Source organism: Bactrocera dorsalis, chromosome 1 (assembly GCF_023373825.1).
Source record: "Bactrocera dorsalis isolate Fly_Bdor chromosome 1, ASM2337382v1, whole genome shotgun sequence".
NCBI lineage: Eukaryota > Metazoa > Arthropoda > Insecta > Diptera > Tephritidae > Bactrocera > Bactrocera dorsalis.
The window spans coordinates 27,409,084-27,426,742 of NC_064303.1; the positions used below are offsets into that span (position 1 = coordinate 27,409,084).

The 17,659-nt window shown below is 36.9% G+C and overlaps 1 protein-coding gene across 6 annotated transcripts in view; it reads left to right on the top strand.

Annotated features, from left to right (window-relative positions):
• The first annotated feature begins 7,430 nt into the window (after positions 1 to 7,430).
• Positions 7,431 to 17,659, top strand: part of LOC105221774 (solute carrier organic anion transporter family member 4A1) — a 31,425-nt gene continuing 21,196 nt past the window's right edge. Inside the window, exons 1-2 of one of the 6 annotated variants that reach the window (XM_049454642.1) lie at positions 7,431 to 7,895; positions 9,211 to 9,617. In XM_049454642.1, coding sequence (XP_049310599.1) covers positions 9,302 to 9,617 — 316 coding nt within the window. In that variant the 5' untranslated portion in view covers positions 7,431 to 7,895; positions 9,211 to 9,301. Of the gene's footprint in view, positions 7,896 to 8,330; positions 8,549 to 9,210; positions 9,618 to 17,659 lie in introns of those variants that run through there. The other 5 variants (XM_049454635.1, XM_049454624.1, XM_049454646.1 and 2 more) reach the window with 5 other exon arrangements.

Genomic DNA, 17,659 nt, shown 5'->3' on the forward strand with positions numbered 1-17,659 from the left:
AAAAAAGGTAAGAAACACAACAAGAATAAGTAACACATGGCATAAAACACAAAAATGTTCGAAATAGTTTCACAAAAATACCACAACTAACTATAAATAAAATAATAAAGTAAAACATGCCCATAAAAATTATAAAAAAAAAGTATATTTATTTATTTTTTTCCTTTACTAGGGGCTAATGTTTATATGGGTTCTATCAAAAGCTAACTAATTATTCAAAACGTCTTCGATTCGCTTTTTTTTTGGCTCGCTATATTTGAACTCTTTGCTCTCTTGCAGATGTATTCAGTGACAGCAAGCAACTACTATTACTTGTACTATGAGCAAAAATTTGGAAGACTTTGTTCATAATTTTATAATGTTAAATTTTTTCCAATCATCGAAACAGTTGTTAAAGTAAATTTCCGGAATAGCCTCAATGCGCGTAGCGATTCACGTTTAATGTCTTCAATTGACTTAAAACGGCTTCCCCGGAGCGGTTGTTTGAGTTTGCTTACAGCTAGAAGTCATATGGAGCTGAATTAGGCGAATACGGGGGTTACGGCACGATATTGGTTGAAAGTTTGGCGAAAAACTCACGAAGAATCAATAAGGTATACGACGGCCATTAACGTGGTACAAAAACAATAGTTGTCGGCCCTTAATTCCAGCCGTCTGTCCGTGTAAACTGTAACTTGAGTAAAAATTGAGATATCTTCATGAAATTTGATGAGCAGGTTTCTTAGTACAAAAAAAAGTTCGAAATCGTAGATGGGCGTAATCGGACCACTGCCACGCCCACAAATCGCCATTAAACTTTGCACGAATAATGCCCTTAGTGTATACCACCTTACGACCAAAAATTGTCCAAATAGAACAAAAACTGTTCAAGCTATAGATACCGAATATTTAGAGCCCAGTACCTATAGTTGACTTTTGTTAGAAAATATCGGTAAATGTCTGAGATATATAATTGAAATTTAAGGATAGTACTTCTCTGACAATCGTATGTCTGTATGTTAAAAATAGGTTGAATCGGACTATTACTTCCCTTAGTCCCCACATATCTAATATAAAGATAATCGAACTTCCGGATGACTTTGTACCGCATATATCGGCCAATATGTGAGCTATCTCAACGAAAATAAGCCAGCGTATTTTGCTCATAACGGTGTATCTTTGTACCAAAAATAAATAAATTTGAGAGAAATTTTGACTTATCCCCCATATAACTAATATCAGAATTTTCGAACATCCGACTGACTTCACTCGATATGATTAGTTTTTAGCATGTGACATGTTAACAGTTTGTGGTATTGGGAAAAATAAATAAAATTTGGCCGTTACTACCCCAACTTCCATATACTACATTATGATGCTTTTTCTTTTTCTAACAAACCATGTGTCTGTCAGCATATGAGTTTTACTGTGTACAAATCCTTCAACTTTATTACGAAAATTCATGTTCCGTAAAGAATATGACTACTACTTCGCTTATTTTACGCTGAGATCTTAAAATGATAGCGCACAAAATATAGTTTGTGCTAGACTGAAGATCTGACGTTTTCAAGCCATACGAGGTTTGACAATTAAGTAATGAGACTAATTTTATTACCGCGCTTGTGGTAAACCTGTGACTTTGAAATTCTCTTTCTCTTTTTCCGACATCCCTCCCCTCTCCATTGATATATGTACCATCGCTCTAGCTGGTTTATTTCGACTGCTGTGTCAAGTTGAATAGACGTGTGCTCGTCACGAAAATGGAAAAACGAAATCAAGAGCAACGCGTCGCGATAAAATTTTGCACCAGATTGGGCGAAACAGCTTCAGAAACGTACGCTAAAATTGTAAGAGTGTATGGTGATAGTGCTCTTAGTCGTGTCCAGGTGTTTCGATGGCACAAAAAGTTTATGGAGGGCGTGAAAGCGTGGAAGACATGCATGAGCAAGTCGAAGGTGAAAACGATGATTATTGCCTTTTTTGATAGCCGTGGATTCGTCCACAAAGAATTCGTTCCACCGGGCAAAACTTTGAATCAAGCCTACTATTGCCAACTACTCGAAAGATTGCGAAAACGAGTCAACAGGGTGCGCCCAGACACCGCTCGTAACTGGATCCTTCATCACGACAACGCTCCGTGCCACATCGCCCTCAGCATGTCCCAGTATTTGGCCTCTAAAGGGATCGCCGTGTTGCAACAGCCGCCTTATCCGCCCGACATGTCACTCTGACTTTTTTTGTTTCCTAAAACGAAATCGGTTGTCAAAGGAACCCATTTTGAGTCGATTACGGACATCCAGGCGGCCGTGACGAGGGTACTCGCGGACATCTCAGTCGAAGCGTTCCAGAAATGTTACGAAGCATGGAAAACGCGCTGGAAGTGGACCACTTTGAAGGATATGGCAGAGTTGTAGAATAATTTTCAAATATACGGTTTTTATGGAATCAGTCTCATTACTTAATTGTCATACCTCGTATTTTGTTCAGCGATGAGGCCCTTTTTTTGGCTCAATGGGTATGTAAACAAGCAAAAATGCCGCATTTAGAATGAAGAGCGAACTGAAGAGATTCAAGTTCTGTCATTTCATCCAGAAAAAAAAAACGGTTTGGTAGGTTTGTGATCCGGTAGAAGCATTGGTCCATATTTCTTAAAAAATGATGCCAGTGAAAACGTAATCGTCAATGGCGACCTTTATCGCACTATGATAACGTACTATTTGATGCCTGAAATTGCGGCTCGTGGTCTTGGCAGCATTTGGTAACTTTCCACATATTGCATCAATCAATGGATTTATTGAGAGAACACTTCGGTGAGCGGGTAATATCACGTTTTTGGCCTGTCGATTGGCCACCAAGATTGTATGATATCACACTTTTAGACTTTTTCCTGAGGGGATACGTCAAGTCTAAAGTCTATGCGAACAATGCCACTTCGTTTCAGGGCTTAGAGCAAAATATCACGCGTAACATTCACCAGTTATTAGTCAAAATGCTCAACCGAGTCATTGAAAATTGGACTCAGCGGATGGACCATTGGAGACGTAGGCAACACTAATATTTGAAAGAGATAATATTCAAAAAATAAAGTCCAAAAAATGTTTTTTCGAATGACAATAAATATTTCTCATTAAATGTGAAGTTTCTGTGTTTTTTTTTTTTAAACAGTAGGGAACCGCGAAATGGATAACCCTTTTATTGTGGATTTCACGCCAATTTTATTCTTCCTTACGTTCTTGTCATCTTCTTATATTTGGCGATTAAACATTTTCCGAACCGGAGATGAATTTTGGGTGAATTTTTCCAATATAGAGATACCCTCATAGGTTTGTCATAGACAGTAGAGGCCCGACTCATTGGAATTATTTCCTGTGGATCTTGGGTAGAGATTGGAATCGAAGTAATAACCAAACCTATATAGAATTAGAATTTATTAGCACCGAATTATTTTCATACACTTTGTCTGCATTTACTACACTTGGATTCTTGAAGTCCAAATATAAGATCTTCTGGGTTTATTAGAAGCTTTTTAGTGGTAAACTCCGGACTAATCAAACTTTACCCCATATATTCTAATATTCCATTATTGTTGATGATAAAGAAGAGCATTGAAAAGCAACACGCATTGCTTCGTACACTGATTTTAAGCACTTTAATGAGATCTCCACTTTATGAACTGTGTCCGGCATTAATTATGCACATTAACGTGCCGACCGACTGACAGTCAATACACACCGCCTTTCATTGAGTTCAAATTTTAAGTTATTAAAAGGAAGAATAAAAAATAAATAGATATAACAATAAAATTTAAAGAAATAAAAGCAACATTCAACCGAAGTGGAGGGGGTAAACAGAAATTAATATTCGTGTACACGTTCCAACATTGGAATTTTATTTATTTGTGTACAAAATGCGAGGAGTTAAACACTGGTATAAAGCGCACTGTCGGCTCTGCCGTCCATAGGCATTCGCTGATAAGCCGATCGAATGAATGCGCCGCATAGTCGCAGGGAAATTGTGGGAAGCTGCGTGTTTTCGCTCTTGTGGTATGCAACAGTTTGATGCCAATTCACAAGCATGCAACACAGCACTGCAGAAGAACATAAAAAAACAACAACAACATCATGTGTGGAAATGTGAAAGGCGAGAAGATAGCCGCGTTGGTGGTTGCAGGGTTGGACGGTACAGCGCAACGTAATGTCCATCGGCATTCGCGTGCCGTACCGGACGGCGACATACATTGACGAGCGTGTTGACAATCCATATTGTTGTTGTTCTCTCAATAATTACCACTGAATGCAGGCAAGCTTGCTTGAAGATATGTACGCTTGTATTATTTGTTTACATTTTACTACCCCAATCATGTCAATTAATGATGCTTACTCTTGAGCTCACACTTCTTCACACCAACACCATACACATGTACACGTCAATAGTACATTCGGTACAGCCGTAAACGCGTGGGTGGCGCGTTCTTTGGCGCTGTTATGTCAAAAGGTCAATAACAGCATTTCAACAGTACATTGGTACTGTGTTAACTCGTACAGTGTTCAAGGAGTGTGATAAAATTACTTAAAATTTAAGAGTAGTTAAATTCTGTGAATAAAATAAATTTATGTCAGATCTGAGCTGAACAATACTCTGTTAAAATGTTGCTGGGACATCAGCCCAAACGCCGGTGGGAGAAGTGGTAGGCACCATCAACGGCAGGGACAGCGAGTTTACTTGCTGTGTTGCCAGCGACCATAGCTTTGCTATAAAGGGAACAGTTCACAGCGGTTGTAGTGCTACTACCAAACACGTCTTTCAACGTAGAGCTGCTATCATCCATGAAGAATCAGACTTTGAAAGCGTCAACATTACGGAAGTGGAAGCTCTCCGAGGGCTGCCTAAGGTACTAACTCTGAAATAAAAACTAGGCGAGGGCAAACCCCATCGTAAAGGGATAAAAACGAAGGTGCTCTATAAAGCTGCGGTCAAAGTCTATGAAAGACTTAATTGCATGTTCAACCGGACGAAGTAGGCAGAGAAACGGTTACCTTGCCTTACGTCATAAATGGAGGAAGGGCGAGCGTGCTATGCGTTGAAGCCGTAATTCACATCCACGGATTCGTTTTTCGTACAGAACCTTTGAGTCGGTGTAGGAATATAGAAGCGAGATTGCGGGCCGGGTAAACGACTGAAAAAAGACGACGCTGTAAAGCAAATGTCAGGTTCTATCGAGAGAAATCTCTCACCTCCAGGGTGGCAGGAACGACCAGAGAGATGGCTTTTAATCGTGGAATATTGGCCGAAACAGCTCCGTTGCGCAAATTACTCAGGAAAAATTGAAAGCGGTAGCGCTGAAGTTGCTCTCTCCACGATTAGCTGAAGACCCAAGCACGCGGGCTATCGGTAAAAGAAGTGGTTGCAAAGATTCATGGCCTGTAAAGGGCGCCGTTCTAGAAATAGTGGACTGTAGTTTTTTCCGAAGGTAAAACCGGAGGATGCATAACAGCTCCTCAGAAAACAAAATCTTGATGTGCGGACAGAAGATTGAAGAAGAGATAGTATCTCCAATTTGAAAAACCGGGAGGAGCTGTTGGAGCAGTTTCATTTTATTGTTCTGGAGCTTAGATTTTTTAAGTGCCCATTCAAAAAATCTTTAGACGACCTTTAATCAATTTCTTCCTTTATCTGAATGGAGACTGTTATAAAAAGATCAGTAAAAGAAATCCAGTATTTTTCGCATTACATTGGACGTTTTATTCAGTATAAATAGAACGGTCCTATTTAGGTTAAATTTGCACTATTTTCTTCAAAAATTTGTTGACATTATGAAAATGGTTTCATAATGCCAAACAAATGTGGTAATGGTATTTCATAAGCGAATTTTCTACCAGCTACTCGTAGACTCTTTACCTTTACCACCACTCACTCGGAACTTCTTGTGAGCCACTACGGTGTTATCCTTATGGAACATAATTCCTTTATATTGACCAGTTCTGGGCGATTGCTTCCTTCGGGTGGTACAATTATTGACAGAACTGGTCCGAATTATGAGTTTGATCGGAGGGGGTAGCTCAGAGTAGATAATTCCCTCTTGCCCGACAATCGTTGCTTGATCAACGTTTGCACCGGCTCACAACTATTGACTAAGACTGCTTTCGATTGACGTTCTCGAAAGTGACACACTAATTAAACACCAGTATTTTCAATACTTGGCTTTTTAGAGCGTTGTGAATATTTGAAATCAACGTTACCGGAACGGAATTCACGACACACATTCAGTTGCACAATCAGGATGGCAAGGAAGGGCTGTATGAGAGTCGGTGAAAAAATTTCAGTGGCCCCGCCCACTTTGAGGTGAATTCACTTACATACATATTTCAGGAACTACTTAATCACTTTCAAAAAAATTTGGTGAGTGAGGTTATCCAATTATTATTGTTGTAAGCTTTGGAAGCGAAAAAAGACTAAATTCTACAACTCGCTCATTATCCCCGTCCTGCTATATGGTTCAGAGGCATGGACGGTGACAATATCTGATGAGTCGGCGTTACAAACTTTCGAGAGAAAGGTTCTGCGGAAGATTTATGGTCCTTTGCGCATTGGTAACGGCGTATACGGCCTAGGCCATGCCGTCCGAATGGATGAAAACATACCGGCTCTGAGAGTATGAGAAGCTGAGGAAGCGGAAGACCTCCCCTCCGTAGGAAAGACCATATGGATAAGGACCTGGCTACACTTTGAATCTCTTTAACGGAGTAAACGGTGTATACGCCAATAAAAAAGAAGAAGATACTATGAAAATTTAATTAACAAACGTTTTTAATTCCATCTGATTCTTTCACTTTCAAGTATTACAGTACGAACTATAACTTTTTAAGGACTCAGACCCCAAATATGTGGAAACTAATCCATATGGCAGTGCATATTGGTAAGTTTGTGAGTTCTAGTATTGAAAATCGGTGAGTGTATTTTTGTGATAACACCATACCGCTGAGCTAAAAATGGGTAAAATCGAATGAACACTTCCCTTACTACCACATACCAAATATAAATACATTCAAACTTCCGGTTGACTTTATATCTCATCGATCGTTTATTGTAAGAAGTCCTAATGAAATTCCAAAATAATCTTTTTCTAATAATGGTGTATCTTTTTACCTTTGATAGTAAATAATGGATGCAATATTTCCTACTTTGAGTTAAAATTTATACGTAAGTCCCGTACATTACTTTACCTTGCGAGAGTGTGAAATGTTCCCATACACTCGTACTTAGATCTTTCTCACATGTTTTTAAGACGAAATCTTATCTTACTAATAATAAATTCACTTACACAACGCGAGATATATGTATGTACATACATATACTTAAGCCCTTGAAAAATTATGGATATCGTTTTAGTAGACCTTACATAATGTTAAACAGTATTAGTTTTTTATTATTTACATTTAATATATTTTTACTGCACTACGTGTTTCGCGATTTACACTTAGTTTCAGCGCTGTGCACCCACTGTTAAGTGTCTATTATTTGTGCACGAACGCTGTTAACGTTAACATGCGTGTATTTATTGGGACTTCTATTTAGTTGATGGTTTTGCTGCAGATGCGCAGCAGCTTCCTGTTTCCTGAATGAATGTTACAAGTTACCAATACGTTTACGTTGAATATGCTACCACAGCGTTGGTAGTTGGCTTCATTGTTGGTTAATGATGTTCGGCCGGTGATGTTGTGGAAGTCGGCGAGTTTAGTTGCATTTTGTGTCTCTGCTTAAATAGACGTTGAAGCGGTTGAAAAGCGCGAAAATTTTGCATATCGAAGTGCTAGTGAAGTGCGCAAGATATGAAACAGAAAAGTTTTCAAAATATTATACGTGAAAATAATATGTAATTTCATTTAATACAAGAACATGTAAAATAAATTGCCAAGGTAATAACAATAAATAAGGAGTATAATAAATAATAATAAAAAAAGTAAGAATATAATTGAGTAACGAAATATAAAGTAATAAATATAAAAATAAAAGCATTAAATAATTCACATTATTATAAAAAATAATGGGATTACATAAAAAAATAAATTACATAAATAAATACATACTTCTAAAATAAATTTTTATCTTGAAATAAATTGACATTAGATTAACGTGTACGAAAATATTAATATGCAGAGAATAAATTGCGTATAAAAAATGTTTATCAAATTTTATAAAAAAGTGAAATGATGAATTGAACTACAAATATGAAAAAAATTATTAATATATAAGAAAAGACGTTAATTTTGGTTGAAACGAAGACAAAGCGTGATCCATTTCGAGGTTTCCTAATTTTTTAAAGAAAAACACAGTAAACTTGATTTGTTATAAATATTAAAAATTATTAAAAAATAACCAAAGGCGTTAACTTTGGCTCGCCAGCAACTGAAATAACCTTCTCAATCATTTTCTAACTGTGATGTTAGAGGCTGTTTCTTGCTAATTTTGGATTGCTAAAACCAAAAATGATAATAAAAATTTCCTAACACGTAGGATTATTTGTGTTGTAGTCGAATTTCTACGATTTAATAAAATGGCAAAAATAGCTGTGAGTGATGGAAAATGTTTGAACTTAAGTTCTTAATCAGTACATCTCAAATACCCTACATACCTCTTAGCATATCAGTCGAAGAATTTTTTTGCAGATTTGTTGAGTAGTGATATTAAAGGTTATGCTGTTTAGTAACTATATAGTGCTCCGAACTAAGTAATTTCTTCGGAGATTGTACCATTATCTTGGATAATATTCCATGCCAAAGTTTGTGAAGATATTTCGTTAAATTAAAATTTTTGGTTTTTGGTGAGAAAGTGCAAAATTACAGATCGATTCTGAGGAACCAGACAACAGTCGTTGTGTTTTTACGTGCGTACCTGCCGACGACGGCACATGGATCAAAACGATCCATTAATGGCGTTTGCAAGTATTACTTGGTTTCAATTAGTCAGGTGGAAGGTTTTTCCAACTTGGTCGGGTTCGAGGTCGACCTAATACCTCTGCCCTGCTGTGGGTGCGGCACCCTGCCGCCCGCTTCCGGGGGGACTAGACAGACAGACATGGTTAAGTCGACACAGCTCGTCACACTGATCATTTATATATGTATGTATATGTTTCATAGGATATCCGTTGGTTCCGGTTCTTCTAGATCCTCCTGTCAAACTTAGTATACCCTGTTAAGGGCATTATAAATTTTATTTATTGATTGACCTTAGATGATGTAAAGTAAAAAACAAAAATACTATGCAAAATAAAATTTAAATAGTTAACTCTATTCTAGAGAAGAACTCTTCTGTCCTAATTAAAATGAATCGATTGGCGGTACCTGGAGTGCCATCAACCGATCAAGCCTGTAACGGTTTATCAATCAGCAATCTAACTGTAATTAGTACAATGACAAATGCCAAACAAAATGGTGATGTTTCACCACAAATCGATACAAACTTTATTGAACTGTCGCCATCGGGTGACTTAAGTGTTTCGCAAGCGTCCTTCGACGCCATGTCTAATAAGGAAACGGACAAAATGTTTGGATGGGAAAAATTTAAACCGAAATTTCTACAACGCTTCTGCAATGCAAAATGGGCTCTCTTCTGGCTCTGTTGGGGTGGCGCTATGCAAGGTAAGTTCCGTTAGTTTTATTGACTTCTCTTTAGTGACGCAATGAAATGATCGCTTTGCGGTCTTTAACTAACTGTAATACTGATTTACTACCATAAATATGTATATGTCATTATTTATTAAGCATCGCATTGTGCATAAATCAATTTGTTGGATGTTGTTGTAAATTAATGAAATAATTCAATTTAAATTTCAATGTCGCATGCCACAACAGAGACAATGAAAGTGAGCTGAATTTTGCGCGCCAAGAAATTCACAATTGCAATAAAATTTATAAAATATGTGTGTATGCATGTATATATGTAGGTATGTGCATATAAATGGTGTGTTCATATGTAATGTGAGTCGACTGACACTGCTTAACAAAATTAATGAAATTTTGACCCGATTTTACCCAGTTTTGACTCACAGTTGATAGTGCGATCAGGAAAAGATTCACTTTGAATTTCAATAATATAGCTGTAAGATATACCAATATTTTTGGAAATAACTCTGTTCTAAACATTGACGTCCACATGTTTAGTATCTGCGACCTCGAAAGACTATTGTCCGATTTCTATTATTTTAGGACGAGTTGGCATATCTTAGATGCACTAGTTGCTTAAGATTTTTTTGCCATAACTTGTTTGGCTTAATTTATGTTTTGTAAAGTGAAAGATTCAGATGGATTTTAGTATTTATATATTATACATACTAGTGGATCCGGCCACGCGTTGTTATGGTATACATTTAATATTATTATTCTGGTATTAAACTATGCAATACAGTGAACATTTTGTTTACGAATAAAGGCGAAAACGTTTTTGACGGTATAAGAATCCTAGGGAATGTACTTGAGTTTTAATTTTGAATTTCTTTGGAAAAAATAATGAAATTTTTCAATGTCTGGTTACCAGCCATTCTGTTCATTTATTTAGTGTTGTCCGCTTAATAGAGCGTTCATTTAATAGGGCTTTCACTGTATTTTTTTATTTATGAATTCTGTTTTTTTACTATCCTGTCATCGAAGTTGTTTCGAACTGAACACAGTGTGCTAAACTTTACTCAAATAGCTTCAGTACTTTAGGAGTCCATCGAGGGCAAACATCGCAACACTTAAATTTTATACATAAAGATATATGGAAGTTGGCATAGTTGTCATTTGATTTCTCCTATTATCACAACAAATTATATGAATTTCGAAATAATGCCATGCATAAAATTTAGTTGAAGTCTGTCGATCAGTCCATGTTTTTACTTAAAGTTAAAAACTAGGGTTTTACTTAAAGGCAAGCCATGACATGCCCATTGTCCAATTTTTATACTGACTCCTATGAAATCTTTTGTACCAACTCGTAAAATTTAATGTTTCTGACGCATTTATATTTATATTTTAATTTTACGCTATTTTCTTTTCGTAGTTTCAACTTAACCGTTATATGAAGAGCGGGTGTGGTTACCATCTGATCTCATTCATTTTTACACTGTTTAAGAATGTGCTGAAAAGGGTCATTGCCAGCAAGTTTGGTTGGTGCGCGATTATACTCTAAGTAAATATGCCTAAAGCATTTCATTTCAAAACTGGGTAAAATTGAGTCAATGTATGAGTTATCTTCATGAAATTAGGGAGCGTATTTTTCTGGTAACAATGTTATCATATCATATACATATTTTCGAACCTTCGGTTGACTTTATAACGCGTACGTTAGATAAAACAATGAAACTTAGAAAGAATTTTTTTCTAATATGAGTACAACTTTATGCCTAAAATAGATAAAATCGGCTGAATATGACTCCTAACCCCCAAATTCTTAATTTAAGGTTGTTTATTATCCGGTTGACTTTACGCCATATAGTAGATTGGTCTGTCTGTGAGTGATCTAAATAATCTAATTATATATCGTTATACCACAATTGATATTAAGGAAACTTATAGAGCATATCGGTGTCTTCAAATGAATGTCGTTTTACAAGATAGATGAAAGTCTCAGAAACAGCTAAAGGCTTTCCCAAAAATCGAGTTTGAGAAATGTTTCGACGATTAGAAGAAGGGGATAGGTGCGTAATATCGGGAACTATTGTAAAGGCGACAACATTAATGTAGACGAATGAATAAATATTTTTTTCGAAAAACAAAAATTCTCGTTATTTTTTGAACACACCTTACATTACTTTAATGTTCAAAATATTTAAAATCGCTCACCGAATTACCCCAGCTCCAATATACTCGTATGTAATATGTATGTATAAAGACTTTTGTTTAGCAGACTCGATACCGAATAAATCGATCAATGGGTGAGCTATCTTCCTAATATGAAAACATGTTATTAATCATTAATTACAACAGTCCAGATCTTTCCTACGTCCTATATAATATATAGTGATTTCCATCAATTTTGACATTCCATCTGACTTTAAAGCGTTTCAACATCTTTTCTTAATATATTGTATCGGCCTACTGAGCGTACTATTCGCAACACCATTACCCATCTTGAGACACAGCATTCATTATTGGATAGTATTCGACCGAATAGCACGTAGGGCAGAAAATGTAGCAGCTGTAGCTGAGAGTTTATACGAAGACTGTGGAGAGTCGATTCGGCGACTTTGCAACTTTGACTGACGTTTGGAACGACTTACGTGGAGATCTTAAATTGAAAGGAAACAAAATACAGCTTGTGAAAGTACTGAAGCCGAAAAAGAAAATCTGACCTTTTCTGGGCACATTTTAATTAGCGATGAGTAACATTCTGGCTTAAAGGGTATGGTAAGAGCAACCTGAAGACATTGAAGAGCTGCAATTTCATCCAGAAAAAACAAGGGTTTGGCGTGGTTCCGGTGGAATCATCGGTCCACATTTCTTCAAAAATGATTCCAATGGCGACAGCTATCGCACCTTATAACCGACAATTTGGTGCCAGAAATTGGACTCATCGGATGGACCATATGAGACGTAGCATTAAAGCAAATAATTATTTTAATTTATCAAAATATTATTAGCATAATAAATTTGGTTACCTTTCGACTACTTTAATTCTTTACAATTTTAAATGATTGTGTTGACTAGTGCATTCTCATATGGTTCTGCCCACACATGCGACACTCGAAATATAAATGCTTGTAAGATTGCTAGTGGGTAAACGTTTGTTTTGGTCCAATGAACATCTGTACCTCATATTCATATTCGTTCATAACTTAAGGAACTTCGGGATGTGGGGCATTCAACTCTACATCTGTTGCAAACGATAGTGGGCGGTACATAACTGAATAATTTCGTTACCGATATTATATGCTGCATTCCTTTTTTATTTGAGTAGCTTTAGGTTTTGTACAGCAATTAGCTTCAGAAAAAATGTGAAACGTTTTAATATTTTTATTTAGCAGGCATTAGTCTAATAATTTATATTTCCTCATTCAACAACGACGTAGGGTTCTTTTGAGGATATCGTTTTTTTGTTCAGAAGAACATGGTTTTCAGATTATGTTAACGTGAACTTCTTAGTTTCAAGTCTTTTCCACAACATCTCTCTCTACTGATACTTAACTTTATATGTCGAGTTTGAGTTGAAAAAAACGTTAGTTTTCCTAAATAAAGATTTTAAAAGTTTATATTTAGATCTGAAAAAACTACACATTACTAGCCAGATATTCATAATGCGCAAGTCTTGAAAAAAACTAAAACTCACCTACCATATATTGGTTGACTTTGACATCACCAAAAACAAATTTTCGCATAAAGTGGAGTTTGAATTTAGTTTCTCCGCAAAGTTTATATACAGCGTAGGCCCTTATGACGGTCGCTTCGTTAGGTGGAGCCAAGTAAGCTTTAACATTTTCCCTTTACACATTTTTATTACCGCATTTATTTTGAATATACGCAACAAAATTTTAAGTTTCATCAATCGGTATTCAGTTTTTGTGAGCAATGGAATCAAAAAGAGAGCTGGTGAAAAAGTTACATTCGCAAGGTAAAACAACAAATGCAATTGTTAAGATCCTCCAGAGCCTTGATGTTACCGAATATTCGTTGAACATATCGTGGCTCGATTTAAGAAAAGTGGTAGTGTTATAATACCAAAAAAATTTTACAGTTACACGGTCAGAGCTCCAAGTCTGGTGAAGATTGTAGAGTTTTTGACTAATTTCCAAAACCGTGCTAAGCTTTTAAAATTAATGAAAGCCGAACGATGTGATTTAAATCAGAAATAATGCAAGTCTATAAATCATTAATCTTCCACAGAACCTTTCTCTCGCAAATTCGTAACGCCAGCTTATCAGCTGCTGTCATCGGATCGGGATACCAAGTGCAGACATAGCGGCATAGAAGCAGTCCCCTTTCGTGCTGTCGAATCGACGAAGACGGGTCTTTTCCAAGATTTGGCGCATGGTGAAAATCTTGTCGATTGTAGATTTTTCAAATATAAAGCCACACTGAAAACGTCCAATCAGTTTGTTGACGGTGGGCTTCAGTCTTTCACAAAGTACACTGGATAGAACCTTTATGCGATGTTGAGGAGGCTTATCCCAAAGTAGTTGGCGCAGATTGTTTTGTCAATTGGGCAGAGCACACTTAAATTCCTATCGTCGGTCATGCTTTTGTCCGACCATATTCAATAGGGACGCTACAAAAATAGTTCGCTAGGGACAGAAAACGACGTCACATTTTCCCGCTCTTTTGACATTTCTCTCCAGTAAGGTTTGCCATTTCATCGTGGAAAGATATACGATCCAACAACGAATCGAAATTATTAAATTTACTACCGAAATTTGAAGTCAGTGGCCTTAACTTTAATTGTGCTACGTCTAATGTATGCTCATCATAATCGTCTTGACAGATCAACAATTGAGCGTCTAGTGGAAAAATTTGATTCCACAGGCACAGTACAAAATGTTCCCGTGCCAGTGAGACAAAGATGTGTCCGTAGTGTCGAGAATATTTTTGCCGTTGGGTATCTCTGTGACGTCGTTGTGGTGAATTTTACTAAAAGATCTTGGCCTACATCCTGACAGGATCATATTGACGCAAAAACTGGAGCCGCTTGATACCCGGAATCGTCGTATGTTTGTGAATTAAGCTGAGCAACAAATTGAAAATGATGATTTCATAGAAAAATCATCTTTAGCGATGAGGCTTATTTTTGACTGAATTGCTTCGTCAATAAGCAAAATATGAGTTATTGGTCAGGCAGCAATCCATATTTACTCCATGTGCCACCATTACATCCAGAAAAAATGACGGTTTGGGGTGGGGCACAGCATCGTGGGGTGGGCAGGCGGGGTCATTGGGTCGTGCTTCTTCCGTGATGTTCAAGAACGGAAAGTAACTGTGAATGGGAATCGCTACCGTTCAATGATAATCAATATGGACTTGAATAATATGTGCTTACAACGGGTCTGCACACAACCTGCACAGCGAATGTCACAATCGATTTATTAAAAACCAAGGGGTGAACGTGTTATCTCACGAAATGGACCAGTCAATTGGCCGCCTCGGTCGTGCGATTTGACGCCGTTAGACTATTTCCTGTGGGTCTACGCCAAGTCTATAATCTATGTCGACAAGCCAGCAATGGTTGATGAACTTCGTACAAATATCGAACGTGAAATTGCAGCAGTATCGGTCGATTTATGCTTGAAAACCGTCGAAAATTGGGGTCAGCGTCTGGGCTGCTGCAAGCGTGCCCATGGTGGCCAAGTAAAAAAAAAATCGAGTTCCATACATAATGGCATCGAATGTACGTATAAATAATTTTATTGATATCCCAAACCAAACTTTTGTAGCGCTTTAATTGAAAAACCCGTTACAAAGAAGCTGATGCATGCTTCTTATCAATTCTTCGCCGCTGCATTTGAATAACACGGCCGACAATCCAACGACAAACTGAACGATAAAAATTAAGCTCTTGTATGGAAAGCTCTTTTTATTTGTGAAGGGTATCAAAGTTTCGATGCAACCGAAGTTAAATTTTTTTCTTGTTTTTTATTTCTTATGACTTAGTATTTGATAGCACTTTGGAAAGAGTTGTTTCTTATCTAGTTAGTTGAAAAGAACATACTGATTCACAAAGTAGCTAACGGTAGCTGCTTTTTTGCTTTCTAAGTATGTATGCATGTAAGTCTATTCAGTATTCAGGACCCTGTTGGCTTTACTTGCTCTGCATGCAAGTAGTGACTTTAAATACGAGATATTATGAAAAGCGATTAAGCAAAGAAGTTTGCAACTCTTTACCGGCTGAATAGGCTGGCAATTGAAAGTGCATATTAATGATCAACAACTTAGTATTTGTTTAGAGGTAACCCATTGCTGAAGGCAAATGAGAATTTTCGCAATATTTGTATAGTGTTTGCAAAACCAAAAGAATGTTAGTACTACTGCATATGAGGAACAGGTCAGTGCCACAGGGGCGTTGAAATTTGCTTAGTGTAACGGTATAAAGAGGCACATTTACATATTACTTACATAAATGCTTAAATGTTGTAGTCAAAATGAGGAACTTCTTTAATTTTCATGGTTGTACAGTGATATGAAAAATTTAAGGACATAAGCTAAAGCTGACTTCCGACACTTTTATAATCCTAATTATTTGAAAAAAAAAGCTTTTGTGACATTTGAGAAACGACGATTGTTTGACAAATTCTTAAACTTTTCTATAAAATATTTTGGTATGTATATACATATACATATGTATATAATATCTGCGTTTACATATTGTCACCTGAAATGCAAAATAACGTATCATCAAAAAATTCAAAATTGAGTTTTTTACTGATTACGAATCACCACATCATATTACATATGTGTCTCAAATTTTAAGCTTCTGGGATCAAAAATACCCAAGCTATACTAAAAATTCAAAAAAACGTATCATCAAGTGCTTGATTTCGTTAAACAAAATAACGTATCATCACTCATGTATGTATGTAAATATAACAGAGTGTTTGTTTTTTTTATATCGAAGTTAGCCTTCATTTATTGTTTATGTTTATTTTTAGTGATTAAGTTCAGTGTTCTTTGGTTAGTTCAGTCCAGTTACATGGTTGATCGGGCGTGGTCATAGAAAAGAAGAACCCCTGTGCTCGAACTTATAAATTAACAAAACGCTTTTCGCCAGTTCGGTGGGATATCTGAAGGTATGCGCCCCCAAGTGATTAAGTCTTGACCTCCCTAACGCAAGACAGCCAAGAAGGAAGTGTTGAGTTCTTTCCACTTAATCTTCTTCCATACAGCTTTTGTAGATGGCGTCTGGTAGGATTCCCAGCCTTACTGCGTAGAAGCCAATTGGGCAATGACGACAGCGTGTGTAAAAATTGTGGCCCAGCGCTGGCCAAGCTTTCGCGACGCCCAGCTATTCAGTAATAGTATAAGATACGGGAGCACAGATCCGCTCCCATTCTACCGAGAGCGGTTCTAGGGTACCTCTTCTTGCTAGCTCATGTTTCCTGCGATTCCGCTGTGGTCTAGCGCTCATATCATTCTTATCACAAAGACACTCGATGCTATTGATAGAGAGGTTAGGTCTTCTATCAGCTCTGAATTCTCTCATTATTAATGAGTTCAAGGCTGGAATCGCCGCTCTGCTATCTGAGTCGATGGTCACTTCTCTGAAGGAGGCTGCACTCCGGAGTAGTAAATCTACTGGAGTTGATAGAGAGCTCCTGACAGCGGACCCCTCCACCTTTGACCCATCCGTGAAAATGCTCACTGTCCCTTTTCTCCAACGGCTTCTTCCCACCCACAACTCCCTCGGTATATGGGTAGAGAAGGAGTCGCCAGAGTTCGGCTTAGCGACTCCATGACCTAAGTGATCAGACCCGTGCTTTTTTAGGAATTCAGCAGTCTATGCTTTTACAAAATTTAACAATAACTAAGAAGAAATGGCAACATCTGCAGGACCTAAAAGCTTTAATTCCAGCAGACTGTTATTACTTTTATGATAATATACCTTTTGAATAATTTAATAAATAATAATTAAACATTATCCTCATTTTTTAGTTTGAAATATTTAAAATTTTTCTAGTACTTATATACATGTTAATAATATAAATAACATGAAATATGAAAAA